The following is a 13,662-nucleotide window of genomic DNA, read 5'->3' as shown; positions in this document are numbered from 1 at the left end:
GGAACAATTCAGCCCCCGCCATATACAGGGTGCAGCCTCAGGCCAATCCAAAGCAAACAGACACCATGACTCTGTCCCTACATAGCACCTACCGCTCAAAAAGGCCTCGACAAACAGCAAGGAAAAGGCTCCACATCCAGGGATACCTCGGAGATCGGTAACATCCCTATAGCAGCTGGGGGAAAGGAGCCCCGTCCCCGGCTACACAGTGAGCTGGGATTAGAACCCAGGCGTCCGGAATCTCCATTCCCCACTCCTTGCCCCTGGCCACACCCACTAGACAAGCGGGTCAGTTTCCTCGACTGGTACACACTGGCATAGATCCGCCACGTCCCGGGGTGCTGCCCATTTTATACCCTCTGAAGACCTGCCCCATCTCCTCCCCAAACATCTCCAAACCAGCGGCCGAGGACTTTCATTGTGACGCGCCCGGGACGCCCGGGGGCAAGGGAACGCACTTAGCATCAGAATGCTGGAGACGCAAGTGAGCAGAGAGCCCGTTAACCGACATTTTCCAGCAGCCCCAGGCCAAGATCTTCCATTTTTGGGTGCTTGCCTCAAGAGGCCTTCAAGGTGGCTGAATTTCAGAGGGCACTTTTTGAAAACCAGCCCCTCTGACAGATTCACATTGATCATTCACTGCCCCGCAGCGCGCGGGCAGAGACAAACGCATCTCTCCCGACAGGAACTGTCACCATGCAGACACCAGGGCCCCAGACGGCTGCAGAACAGATAAAAGCAGGCCGCTCTGCATGCACCAGACCCATTTGACTGATGTGTCGGCAGCTAAGTGGGCTGTGGCATCAACAGGGCAAACCTTCTACCCAGGCTGCAGTGCCTCCGGCTGGCTGGGAGTCCCTCAGGGAGGGTTTATTACCATTGCATCTCAGTAACACATTCCTTTTTGTTATCTACATTAACAACGCTCTTATCAGGAGCTCTCAAAGCACTTTACAGAGGAGGCTGGTAGTCTTATTCTCAGAGCTGGGGAAACTGAGGCACGGGGAAGTGACTTGCTGGTGCAGGGGATGGAAAGAGGGTCAGGAATCGAACCCAGCTCCCGCGGATCCAGGCCAATGTTCTATCCACTAAGCCACACCGCCCCTGCAGCAAGCCTTGGGTAAAATGTTCAAAAGCATCCAAAAGTGACATAGGCAACTTCAGTCCCATTGAACTCCAGGGGACTTAGGATCTTTTGAAAATCTGACCCCTCCCCTACACAGAACAGTTGCCCCAGTTTAATTTAAGCCAATTAAACCAGTACAATCTCCCATGTACACACTCCAAGGGGACCACTCCCATGCTTACAGTTAAGCTCCCTTTGCAGGATGGCAGCCGGGGAATACTTAACGGAGAGCTGGGGAATCTGTTAACAGACAACATTTCATCAGCCCTTGATGCCCCAGGAGTCTGAGTCTGCAATGCAAATGGGGCTGCCCCCTTGCAGGGCTATGTCCCTCCCTGAGGCTGCATGCAGCAGCAGCCCTTGCAAGCCCAGGTTTTAAAACAAACCACACTCTCCTTGCCAGCAAGATAAGGAGGATGTGAGTCAGCTGAAGCCCCCGGTGCCAGACTGGCGTGAGAAAAGCCCCTCTGACAATCCCAGAAGATAGGGGCTTCTCAGCCCCTTGCACATGTTGACAGCTTAGCCGCCACTCATGCTTCCTCAGCAGATGTAAAGCAAGCAGGAATCCCTATTAATATCCCTGGGTGCACGCAAGCGAGGCTGGACCAGGGGCAGGATGTCAAGAGGCTGCCAGGCAAAAGCCACGGCCGTTTTACATGCAAGGCGGCTAACAAGTGCAAACGGACAACAGAGCTCCCAGCTGAGCAAAGCCAGGCCAGGTCCTCAGCTGGGGTAAAACCAGCCAGTGAAGCCACTTGGGGTTTGCCCCAGTTTACTTAGGTACATGGTGCGCGTGCAGGCACACACACACTCACACGCGCACACCACAGATGCTCTCTCTCACGAAGTGTTTGTAAAACACCGACCACCACAGGACCAGCTGGGGCCCACCCAGGGATGTCTTCTCTGCACTGGTAGCTCAGGGTATAACTGGATTTTTGCCCCTACTCCAACTCCCATCCACACACACACACACACACACACACACACATATATCTCTAGGTTAAGTGGTGCTTTCAGCTCAAGCTGCCGGTTGGGTCAATTGCTGCTGATGCGGGAGTGATGCAGCAAGGATGGAGCGGCGTGAGTTACAACTCACCCACCGCCGGCACCAGTCCCATCACTCTGTGTGGAGCTGGACCGCTGCTTTGCGGTGTGATCCTGTTTAGGGTGCGTCTTCCCTGGAGGGGTGGATCTGTTCTTAACCCACGTTAGCTAATGTGGCGTAAAACAGCAAAGACGACACGGCAAACTCCGGTTTTAACTTGGGTTAGCAACTCCAGTCCAAGCCCAGGCTCCTCTGTGTGCGTGAACTCAACCTGCTCAGCCAAGTCGCTGAGGCTTCCCTGTTATTTGAACCCAAGTTGAGAAGGTGCCTTTTCCTTTGCTGCAGTGAAGACATGCCAGCGTGAGTGAGAGAAGAGCTAGTGGAGAACTCGAGGGCAGCACCTCGCGCTCCCCCCCGTTGCGATGTCCATGAGATGCTCCCACGACACACATCACAGAGAGCTTTCAGAGTAACAGCCGTGTTAGTCTGTATTCGTAAAAAGAAAAGGAGTACTTGTGGCACCTTAGAGACTAACCAGTTTATTTGAGCATGAGCTTTCGTGAGCTACAGCTCACTTCATCGGATGCATAGCATATCGTGGAAACTGCAGAAGACATTATATACACACACAGAGCGACACACATCACAGAGAGCGGAGACGCAGGAAGCTATTGCAAGAGGTTTTCAAGCTCCAGAGGAGGGCCTTTCCCCGGACACTCGGGTTGTTGTATTTATTTACGTTGTGAGTTAAAGGGCTCCTGCTTATCTTCAGTCAGCTGGTAAAATAAACTGAATGGTGCCCAAGCCCTGGAAAGCTCCTTAGAGTCAAGGGGCAACTGCGAAAAGAGGCATTCAGCAAATCACCTTAAAAAAAAAAAAAGCCTCAGATTTTTGGTATCTGCCCCCAAGAGGACAGAATAAGGGTATGTCTATACACATAGGCACTGACTCCGTGGGTGCTCCTCCCCCAATCAGCTCCCGCTCCAGCGCATCTGATGAAGATGCTCAACAAACCACCTCCGCAAGCCGCCGACGCGAAGTCTGAGAGAGAAGCTCCCCCACCGACAGCGTGCTGGGCACACGGACGCTCACCTCGGCGTAACTCATCCCACTGGTGGGGATGGGAACAGTCACACCCCAAGCGATGTAGGTTTTGCCGACTTCGGCTGTAGTGTAGACAGAAGCTGAGTCTTCTCTGGCGGAGGGATGTGGGAGGAGGGAATTAGCTCATGTCTGCACAACCTTTTGAAGACGTAAACAGCTGCATAACTGCCAAACGTTTCCAGTTTGCTACCGGGAGTCACATTTTTACCTTGACCGCTGCAGGAACGTTAGAACAAGCTAGCTCAGGGTTCATGCTACCAACAAATCACATGCTAGTCAATAGTATGCCAGAACCTACAAGCCTCAACCGAGATCAGGGCCCCACTGTGGCAGGGGCTGTACAATGGTTCGCTGTCAAATGGGGAGATGTATGGAGTGCGGTCCCATGGGGTATGTCCTAGATCCAGTACTAGTCAATATTTTCACGGAGGAGTTGGACAATGCATGTAAAATTTCTGGAGGACACCAAGCTAGAAGGGGTTGCAAGCATGTTACAGTACAGGATTAGAACTCAAAAGGACCTTGACCATTTGGAGACTTGGTCTGAAATCAACATGATGAAACGTAATAAAGACAAGTGCAAAATCAAACGCACAAATACAACATGGGGAATAACTGGCTAGACAGTCGTACTGCTGAAAAGGTCCTGAGGTTTCAGTGGATCACAAACTGAACAACAGCCAAGAATGTGATGCACGTGTGGGAAAAGGACAATACCCTTCTAGGGTGTATTAACAGGAGGGTCGTACTTAAGACTTGGGAGGTAACTGTCCCGCTCTACGAGGCACTGGGGAGGCCCCAGCTGGAGTACTGCGGCCGGCGTTGGGCACCACGCTTAAAGAAAGATATGGACAAAGTGGAGAGAGTCCAGAGAAAAGCAACAAAAATGATCAAAGGTTGAGAAAACCTGACCTATGAGGAAAGGTTAAAATAACCGGGCAGTCTAGTCTTGACGAAAGACGACCCATAACGGTCTTCAACTACGTTAAGGGTGTTCTCCATGTCCACTGAAGGCAGGACAAGAAGCAATGGGCTGCTTCTTCTAGCTCCAGGTTAGATAGTAGGATAACTCTCTCTCGGGGGAGTTAAGCTCTGGAAGCTGAGTCCAACAGTCCCTGTTGCTGGAGGCTTTTGGTTGGACGACGCCTGGTCAGGCCTGGTCTAGGTGACCTGGCCCTACGCTGCTCTGATTCTACAATAGTCAAAAAAGCAAGAAAGAGAAAAGGGGGTAGGAAACGGAGGCACAGAGAGAGAGGAAGAAACTTGCCCAAGGCCAGTGCCCAAGCTGGGAACGGCACTCGGGTTTAAATTCCACTCCAGTGCTCTACCCACTAGACAGCCCTGCCCTTCCCGCTGTGGGATTATTTATACCCCCCGTTTGTGAGACAGAGAGCTGAGATGCAGAGAGAGACGAAGGCTCGAATTATCATTTATTTCCTGGCTTTGCCCAGGGTGACGCAGTGAGTCAGGGGCAGGCTGGGAACAGAAGCCCAGTCTTCTGTGTCCAGCCCACAGAGCAACCCGCCCCTGTTCCACACAGCCAGTCCTATCCCTATACCCGGTCTGCCTGTCCAACACGCCCTGCCCAAGATTTAAGGGCAGTTTATTCTTGGCTCTTTGTAATTCTGAAAAAAAAAATCAGATCTTGCTCATCCTAGAAGAAAAAGGAAGCCACCGAAGACCTGGTTCCTGTTCTTCGCACGTCTACCACCAACCAGCATTACTTCTGCAACACAAGTCACCCAGCTCTCCAGCCAACTGCACAATGTCTAACCAGTCCTGGGAAGAAACACTCCCGTTGCTTCCCAGTCAAGCGAATATATCCAAGGGACTCTTGCTAAGCGCAGAGAACACGTCTCCGGCAGGTCCCTGATGACGACAGGCTCAGGCTGCTAACAGAGGTCTCAACTGACAGCCAGAATTTTATTACAGAAGCTATGGGCCTGTTTCTCAGGATCAGGTGCCTCTCCATGGCTGGTGTATTAACTCTGCAACAGCTCTGCTCCCAGCCCCCAGCGTGGGGGGCAGGTCAGGGAGTTGGCTGGAGCACACTGCATCATGGGTATTCTCAGCCCCCCATGACCTCTGGGAAACCGTGTGTAACCTGTGAGAGCAGCCTCGGGGCTGCACTCACTTACACTGAGGGCTGAGCGGAACGGGGGGAGCACAGAGATGGCTGAACGCCCCTCCCCAAGTGCAGGAACGGGATAGCTGAGATGCAGGGTTGCGAGCTGGCTGGTTGGAGGTGTACCACGGGAGAGCAGCCAGTACTGCTGCTAACGTACCGCCCCTTTGCCTGCCCTCAGGCGAAGGAGTTGCGTAGGGGGGAGCAGGTATCGTCTGTGCTCAGCTGAGCTTCTCCAAGTAGGAGCAAAGCTCTGAGGTGCCCAAAGGGACGGGCTGGCCGTATCCAAGGTGGCCGCTGGGAAAGGAGGGGTTGAGGCAGGTTCCTCTAGCGATGCACCAGGACAGAGCCGTGAGGGGTAAGCGGCAGCCCGACCCCACGTCTTGCATAAGCTGAAGAAAGCCGCAGTGCAGAGCTAGGGCCCGGGCTGGCTCTGGCGAGAGAGAGGTCAGAGGACGGCACGGCCAGTATTGACGTCTTCGCTCACCCAACGCCGCTCGACACCACTCCAGGCTGTGGCTCAGGACTCAGCCCTGGAACCCCCCTTCTAGCCTTCCACACAACCACTGCCACGGGAAGTGGCTGTGAGCAACAACCCAGTGCGGGGGCTGCGGTGAGCACCAGCCCAGAGGTGTCACTCAGGACAGGACGTAAATCGGCTCTGGCCTCTTGTTGATCCCCTGCCACTTTCTCTTTTTCGCACGTGTAGGTGTGTTTGTGAACACACACACACGCACAATTCCAGTTCAGGAAACTGACCCTGGAATTAGACCTTAGAGGTCAGGGAAGGAATGAAACTCTCTGGCCTTGGTTACACAGGAGGCTAGGCTACATCGTAAAGACCCCTTTTTCCCCTTAAAAAACCTATTAATTTCACCACCTCCCAGGACTTTCTGGCCTGTACGGCTGCTGGGGCAGAAAGCCTGGCTCTCTCCCCCCAAGAGGTGGCTGCAGCTCGGAGGCATCTGTCCAACCCTTGCAGAGCCTACAGGACGGAAAAGCATCTCTCAAAAAAGAAAACATCCCAAAGGGTTATTTTAGCCCGCTGGGGCGCTCGTGGGTGTGTGGCGAGCTATGGATTTCTCAAGTTTATCCTCGTGGGAGGGCAAACGTTGGGTGGCCCGATCCCAAGGCTGGCAAACGAAGGTTCGGGAGAAAGGCTGAGAAGGAAAGTTTCAGGGAGCGCTGGAGGGTTTGCTGCATCTGTCCGGATGGATGAAAAGAGTCCGGTTAAAGGAGTACCAACAGGCCATGCGGAACGTCTACCAGGACGGATGTGTTCCAGAGCAAAAAGCCTCCAAGTTTAGCACAGGAATTTTCCAGGGCCGCTGACTGTTTTGAGCCAGACAGCCCATCCCAGCCCTTTCGTCTTTTCTCCCTCCCATCAGGAGGTGGTTGCATCACTTTGCCTTAATAAATAACCTGAGTCAAAAGGCCTCGGAAAGACCTTTATTTCATTTGGCACAGCCAGGAACCGACTTCAGCACTGGAGGCTAGGAGGATGGAAGGAGCCCAGAGGGCATTTGACATCTGAACCCGAAGTCAAAGGGATTTAGGCACCTAACACCCCACCCCACGCTTTGTGCTACTTTGAAAAGCCCACCCAGAGTCGTTACAAATTCAAAGAGACTTTACTGGCATGGCAAGTTACACACACATTTGCCAGAGTGTCAGGGGGAAAAGACAGACCAGCCCCGTAGGGTGTACGGCCCACTCAAGATGGGGCCACCCACTGTGTCTGTGGTTCAATCCCATTTGTCATTGAAGGTCTATTCCTGACACAGTAAAGCCTGGCTCTCAGCTAGAGCTCTCCATTGATAAAGCGCTTTGAGATCTATCAATGAGGTTACCCATTTTACAGACAGGGAAACCGAGTCAGAGGGTGAGGAAGTGACTTGCCCAAGGTCTCCCAGCAGGCTGGTGGTAGACCCAGGAACAGAGTCCAGATCTGCTGAATCCCAGACCAGCGTGCTATCCCCTAGGCCATGCTCCTTCCCCCATGCTATGGAGCAGGATTGCTGTCTCTCTACGAAAAGGCACCACAAAGCTCTGTATGATGGTATATACACACACACAGGTACCATATCAGCAACGTAAGATCCCCTCCTAGACGCGCCCCCTCCCCCCATCTTCCTGAACAATTGGCGTTTGTTGTTACTCTCTTTTCTTTGTGTTTCCTTAAGATCCAGCCTCCGCTGGGCCAGATATCTGACCGTTCCCATAAAGTCACCACAGCTCCACGCAGCTGCTGTGCAGCGAGGGGCCCGCCCGGCCTTTGCGGCTGAGGCAAAGGGACTTGATGGACCCAAAAACAAACATACAAATCTGGGAACTGCTATTTTGATTGTCCACAGGCTGTTCCCAACTCCAGGAAAATCTGTCCCTTTCCCCTCCAGACCCAACCCCTTAAGTCTGCACCCAAGAGGGGCAGATTCCAGTTATCTTCCTGGCTGCAGCAGATTTGCAAGCAGATCCAACTCTCCCCAGGCCCGCCCGCCCCCCGGTCTGTGTCAGCCTCTCCGCTCTTTGCTCCAGGGTACTCAGAGCTTGAAGCCTCAGAGATTCCTCCCCTGAGACCAGCGCTCCTCACCAGCTGCAGGAAAGGACGGATGCAGCAAATGCCAAGGAGCACAACCCCTGTCAGAGTCGTGCCTCTCTGCAACGGGGTTAAGATCATCGGAGTTTCTACACACACACACACCCCGAAAGTGGGTGCCCCTTACCCAAACACCCCTCCCCCCCCACACACACACACACACCCAGTAAAGCAACCTACCAAACATTTCACCTTGAACTTTCTTTGCCAACGTCCCCCACTTTTGGGGTGAAGGAAAAGGCTCTACATCGGCCTGGCTCTGTTCCCTGCTAAAACTTTGGGAAGGGGGGGGACCCCTCAAGCACTGAAACAGTGGATTCCGACCAACGCCTAGTGAGCCGCTAAGGCTAACACCAAGATCCATAAAGCCAGGGGTCCAAGCTTCAGGACGCAAGCTCGTGCTACAAAGAGAGCCACATTCACACAGGTCGCAGCACGTTGCCTGTGTGAACAAAACACGCCCCCCCACGCACCAGGCTAGAGAACTACATGCCCCAGTTCCTTCATCTCAAAACACCAACCAGCATTACTTCTGCAACACAAATAATCTATATGCCAAAGACAAGAGTCCCACAAAGAGCCAAAAAATGAAGGCCCCATTCAGATTATGCAGGCAGGAAGCATACAATGCTGCGGGGTTCTTTCCTTCCACTTAAATGGCTCTTGCTAAATCCTCTGTTTTCTGTTTCTTTTATTTCCAGTGTATAGCAATGCCAACAATAAAGGTGTACAGGGAGGTTCGCACAGAACCGCAAGGCAGCAGGTCCCCTCGAAACACAGGGCATTTGAGAAGCATGGTATTGGGGGGTAGACAGACTGGACGGTTTATACGTCTATTAACTTCCTGTCATATCTGCACCTGTAGATGTGGCAAGCGAATGGTACTATAGAAAGAAAATGAATGAGGAAGGAAACTTTCATGTTGATGCCAGTTCCTAGAAGAAGCATGCAGTAGGCAAATATAAATTCAGACACACAATTAGCAGGAAAGAAAAAGATACATACATATATCGGGAGATTCATCGGATCCGTCGGGGCAGTCTTTCTCTCCATCGCATCTCCAGCCCTTAGATATGCACGTAACCTGATCTTTGCATGCAAACTGTTTAGGGCTACATGTCTTCGGTGCTACATAAGAGAAGAAATAAAACAACAACAACAATAAACATGATGAGTTTCTTCCCCAGACAAGTTATGAACAAGAAATTCTAGCTGGATTTGATTTGGGTTTTGTTGTTTTTTTAAGTCTCAGCAAAAGTTTTGCACGTAGCATCGGGGTCCATCTGTCTCGCCCCTAAGGAAAGAAGAGGATTTAAACAGAGGCATTAATTACAGCAGCTGGGATCCATGAGGCATTAGCAGATTTTAAAGATCATTTAACATGGATAAATTAGTGCTTGGGAGCCAAGGGTGGTTTATTTCTTTATGCTAGATAATGAAAACAAAGTTTAAAAAACCCAGATGAGCGCAAACAGTAAGTAATTTTTTTTAAATCAGGAAGGCAGTACAGCTGGTGACATTACGCGGGCTTGCAAAATTACATATTAGAGCACAATTCACTTTCCAACAAGTCCTTTACACACACACACACACACACACACACTCCCTCCCTCCCTCCCCCCAGTTCTTGGGACTCCTCGGTTCTATTCCCGGCTCCGCCTCTGACCCATGTGGTGACCTTGCACAAGTCACTTCCCAGCTCTGTGCCTCAGTTTCCCACGTGGAAAAGGACTCATCTGTCCTGCAGTAGCACCCAGAGGCCTCATCTGAGGCCATGGCCTATTCTAGTAGGCACTGGGCAGACACCTCGCGAGACGAGACAAAGAGTGGGGGGAAACTGAGGCACGGCCCAGGAAAGTGACGTGTCCAGCGTCACGGAGCTGGCGGGGTTGGGGATGGAACCCAGGAGCCCAGACTCGCAGTGCAGCACCCCACCCACCAGACGCTCCTCACCATTTTCCCTACCTCCCGGGGCTGAGGGGGTTTGAGGTGCTGCATCGCCACGGCAACAGCAGCCACCGGCGCACCTAAACAGACAGGCCTCAAACTCCATCCTAGAGCAAACAGGCCCAGCACAGGGGGATTCAGACACGGCTGGGGCTGGGCGGGGGGGGAACCCCAGCATCCTATTGTCTTTGAAATCAGAGTTGCATCAGTGTATGGTACTTTTGGGCCCACCCTTAGCACAGCGTCTGAGGCACAGAGGGACAAAGGCCCAGATCCTAGAGGTATTTAGACGCCGAATTCAATGGGAGTTCGGTGAATAAACATCCAGGTGACTTAACGTCAGGCAGGAAAAGTGGGGACTTGAGCCAAGGCGCAGGCTAGGCCCCCGGGTCAGCGAGCCATTGCCCCCAGCCAGCCAGCATGGCGGACAGAAATCCTTCCACCCCAGCTTTAGAAGATGAGCGACCATTAGACAGCGGCCTGATACTAGCAAGGAGGGGGAGAGGCAGAGCAGAGCAGACAGCTGGACAGAAATAAATATTTGGGAGCGGCTCGTTAGGTTTCACATGGAAGTGCCCGGAGATTCCCGCGTCTCTGCAGCACCCTGGGAATGCATATTTCTTCGGGACACTTGATGAGCTCTCGCTGGGAGCGGTTGTTGATATTTTCAAAGCATTTAAAAGCACAAGGGACCATTATGATCATCTAGGCGGATTTCTATTGGGACGCGGAGGGGGAAGGTATTAAAGGTTAGGAGCTACCATGCCAAAGGAACCCAAACGGAGTCCACATTCACGCTGACGGGCGCTCTCTTTCAGGAGAAAGTCACGCACAGTGAAAAAGCAGCTCACTGCTAATAGTCGCCCAGAGACCACAGCTCAGAGCTTTGTTTAAAAATAAATAGATGGCAAAGAGAAGCGGACAATTAAAGACTCATTACAATAAATTTTTTAAAAAAAGAGAGTCGGCTAAAATGCTCAGAGCAATGGCTGCGATAAGGAAGGGTCAGTATTTGAAGGCAATAAGGGTTTCGGTCTTGGGGCAGCTCTTTGGAGCGAGCTCACGTGAGGGCCGGTCCAGCAGGCTGAAACGCAGAGGGGGAATTTGACCGTCAGCAAGGTGGCTAATTCTCACCGTTTTATGGTGAGTGTGGGGATGTTTGCTGGTTTTCTGGGCGTCCCGGGACCAAGAGAATCGCAGCTTTCAGAAAAGAAAAAGAAAAAAAAAAAAAAGACCCCAGCGCGCCTGGTTGTAGAGAAAAAACAGAAGTGTGACCCAAACGGGCTGTAGGGGTATCTGTGCCCTGCCGTGAGCTTCCCAGCCTAGGGAGACAGGCTCCTGCTACCAGGGTGCAGGTGAACATGCTAACAGCAGTGCAGACAGTGTGGCTCAAGCCGGAGCTTGGGCTCTAAAGCCCACCCATGGGTGCTGCCGCACCCCCTGGCTTGAAGTGGTTTACATCAGACACAAGGTTTAAAGTTTGGTTCAATGGCTCTCAGCCCCCACCCCAACCTCATCCTGTAGCCTTGTGCTTTCAGCTGCGCAAGGCCCGGGTTCAGTCCCTGGGGCCGGCCAAGACGGCAGCCTGAATTACCAGAAAAGGGTGTCTTTGAATGCTGACATGGGGGAACAGCCTGTATGCCAGCTGAACTAGCCCTGGAGGGTGTATTTCGCTCCTGGCCCCATTGCTAGTCTGGAAGTGACACGGGGCTTTCCTCCTGCACCATACAGCTTCTTCCCAAAACGGGAGAGTGGAGAAAGAGAGTGAGGATGGAGCTGGAGTCTGGAAGGATTATTGGCTGCAACTGGAATTAAAAGCACAGGGTAAGACCCTTCCTCATCTGGTTTGAAGAGCGAGGTCTCCGGGACGGCGACTGTCTCTGTGGGTCCATGCAACCACTACGCAAAAGGGGCCCTACTCTCGGTTAGGCAGCCTTCTTGATCATTTCTAGGCATCTAGCAAGGGACCACAGTAATACAAATAACCTTCGCGCTCCCTGGCCTTGCGTGGGGCACAGAGGGTGTGACTTCAGCGGCCCAACCGGGAACAGAATCGGGGTCTCCCAATCCAGCACCTGAACCCCGAGACCATGCTGCTTTCGGACTAAAACGGGGACCCGGAGCGAGAGCCGGGCGTGGCTGCAGCACGTTGCAACGGGCAGACTGCGAGGCTAGCGGCACAAGAGATCAAGACGAGTGAGAAAGATTCCCGGGGGGGGGGGGGGGGGGGGGGTGAGGGCACAGTGAGGAAGGGTCACTGCTCTAACTGACTGGAAGGGAGATGAGACATGCACACAAGGGAAAATTCCCCGTTTTAATCTAGCCGGGTTCCTGGGCTCCCTTCCCGGCTCTGCCCCAAGCCAGCAGGGACAGGTCACTTGGCTCCTCAGTGCCCCACTTCGATGGGGATAACCCCCCTCCCGGCTCATGAGGGTTGAGAGACTTTAAATACCGTTTGTGAAGTGCAATACACCCCCCACCACCACAGCCTCCATCAACACAACAACGCTCCCCCAGTCACCCGCAGCGGGTTTGTACCTCGGTTCTGGAGCTTCCCGCTACAACCCCCAGGAGCCGAGAGCCTGAAAACAGAGCAAGAGGGTCTGGAAGCCAAGCGATGTTAATACCATCCAGAGGCCACATTAACAGTTATCTCCTTGATCCTGCTGTAGCGGGGGCGGGTTTGTAAAACAACAGACGTGCCCTGCATTGTTAAAGAGACGAGGCCTGTTCCAGTCCCACAAGGCCTAGGGTTAAAGTGCAACTAACATGGTCCAGGTCTTGCGCTGGGACCCCCCGCCCCCACATCGGGGTGAGTTTCACCCTCCTACGGCTCCCGCCCCCCGTGCATCCTCCCATGCGCCCTTCTCCATGCCAATTACATCTGGGAAGCGATACTGATGCAGTTGCTACGGGTGATGTGACTCATCGGCTGCCATTTAACGCCCAAGCCATCACCTCAGCGTTCCCGACGGACGCGGGGCACAGCGCATCCATTTCCCTCCAGTGTGTGCGGCAAAGAGGCCCGCTTGGCCTCACTTTCCCCGCTTAGGTCTGTGCAAGGAACCACCGGCGTCCCCACAGGGATCCTGGAAGAAACAGCTGAGGGGAACGCAACGTAAATCTGTCGTTCCTGCAAAACCGTGAAGTTGGAAAGCCAGTTGGCCAAGGATAATGGGAAATACTCCCCCACCCACCACCCAATGCATAATTATCTCCTCTCCACAGGACGACAATCCAGAATAGCTTTTCCCGATTAACTATGCCCGACGAACTCCACATAGGGACACTTTTGCTCCCGATTAGCTTAATCCACTTTGGAAACGGATTAAACTACTTGGAATAAGGCTCTCTTTCCAGAATAAGAGCATCCACACACGGAGTTCATCAGGAACAGTTAATTCTCTTTAACTAAGAACGGTCGTGCTGGGTCAGACAAATGGCCCATCTAGCCCGGTATCCTGCCTTCTGACAGTGACCGGTTCAGATGCTTCAGAGGGAACGAACAGAACAGGGCAATTTCCAAGTGATCCATCCCGTCGTCCAGTCCCAGCTTCTGGCAGTTGGAGATTTAAGGACATCCAGAGCAGGGGGACGCATCCCTGACGCTCGTGGCTAACAGCCACCAATGGGCCTTTCCTCCATGAACGTATCCAATTCTTTTTTGAACCCAGATATATTTTTGGCTTTCACAATGTCCCCTGGCAACGAGCTCC

General features: G+C 52.8%; 1 protein-coding gene across 3 annotated transcripts in view; it reads right to left on the bottom strand.

The window, feature by feature from the left end:
- The window catches only part of LRP1 (LDL receptor related protein 1), a 177,105-nt gene that overhangs the window by 125,399 nt on the left and 38,044 nt on the right, over window positions 1–13,662 (bottom strand). For all 3 annotated transcript variants that reach the window (XM_037883672.2, XM_037883673.2, XM_043532632.1), the window contains exon 2: window positions 9,005–9,127. In XM_037883672.2, the coding sequence (XP_037739600.1) occupies window positions 9,005–9,127 (123 nt within the window). The remainder of the gene's footprint in view (window positions 1–9,004; window positions 9,128–13,662) is intronic.

Source organism: Chelonia mydas, chromosome 20 (assembly GCF_015237465.2).
Source record: "Chelonia mydas isolate rCheMyd1 chromosome 20, rCheMyd1.pri.v2, whole genome shotgun sequence".
NCBI classification, from domain to species: Eukaryota; Metazoa; Chordata; order Testudines; family Cheloniidae; genus Chelonia; species Chelonia mydas.
The sequence above is the reverse complement of the archived record's forward strand: the minus strand, read 5'-3'. Positions and strand labels throughout refer to the sequence as shown.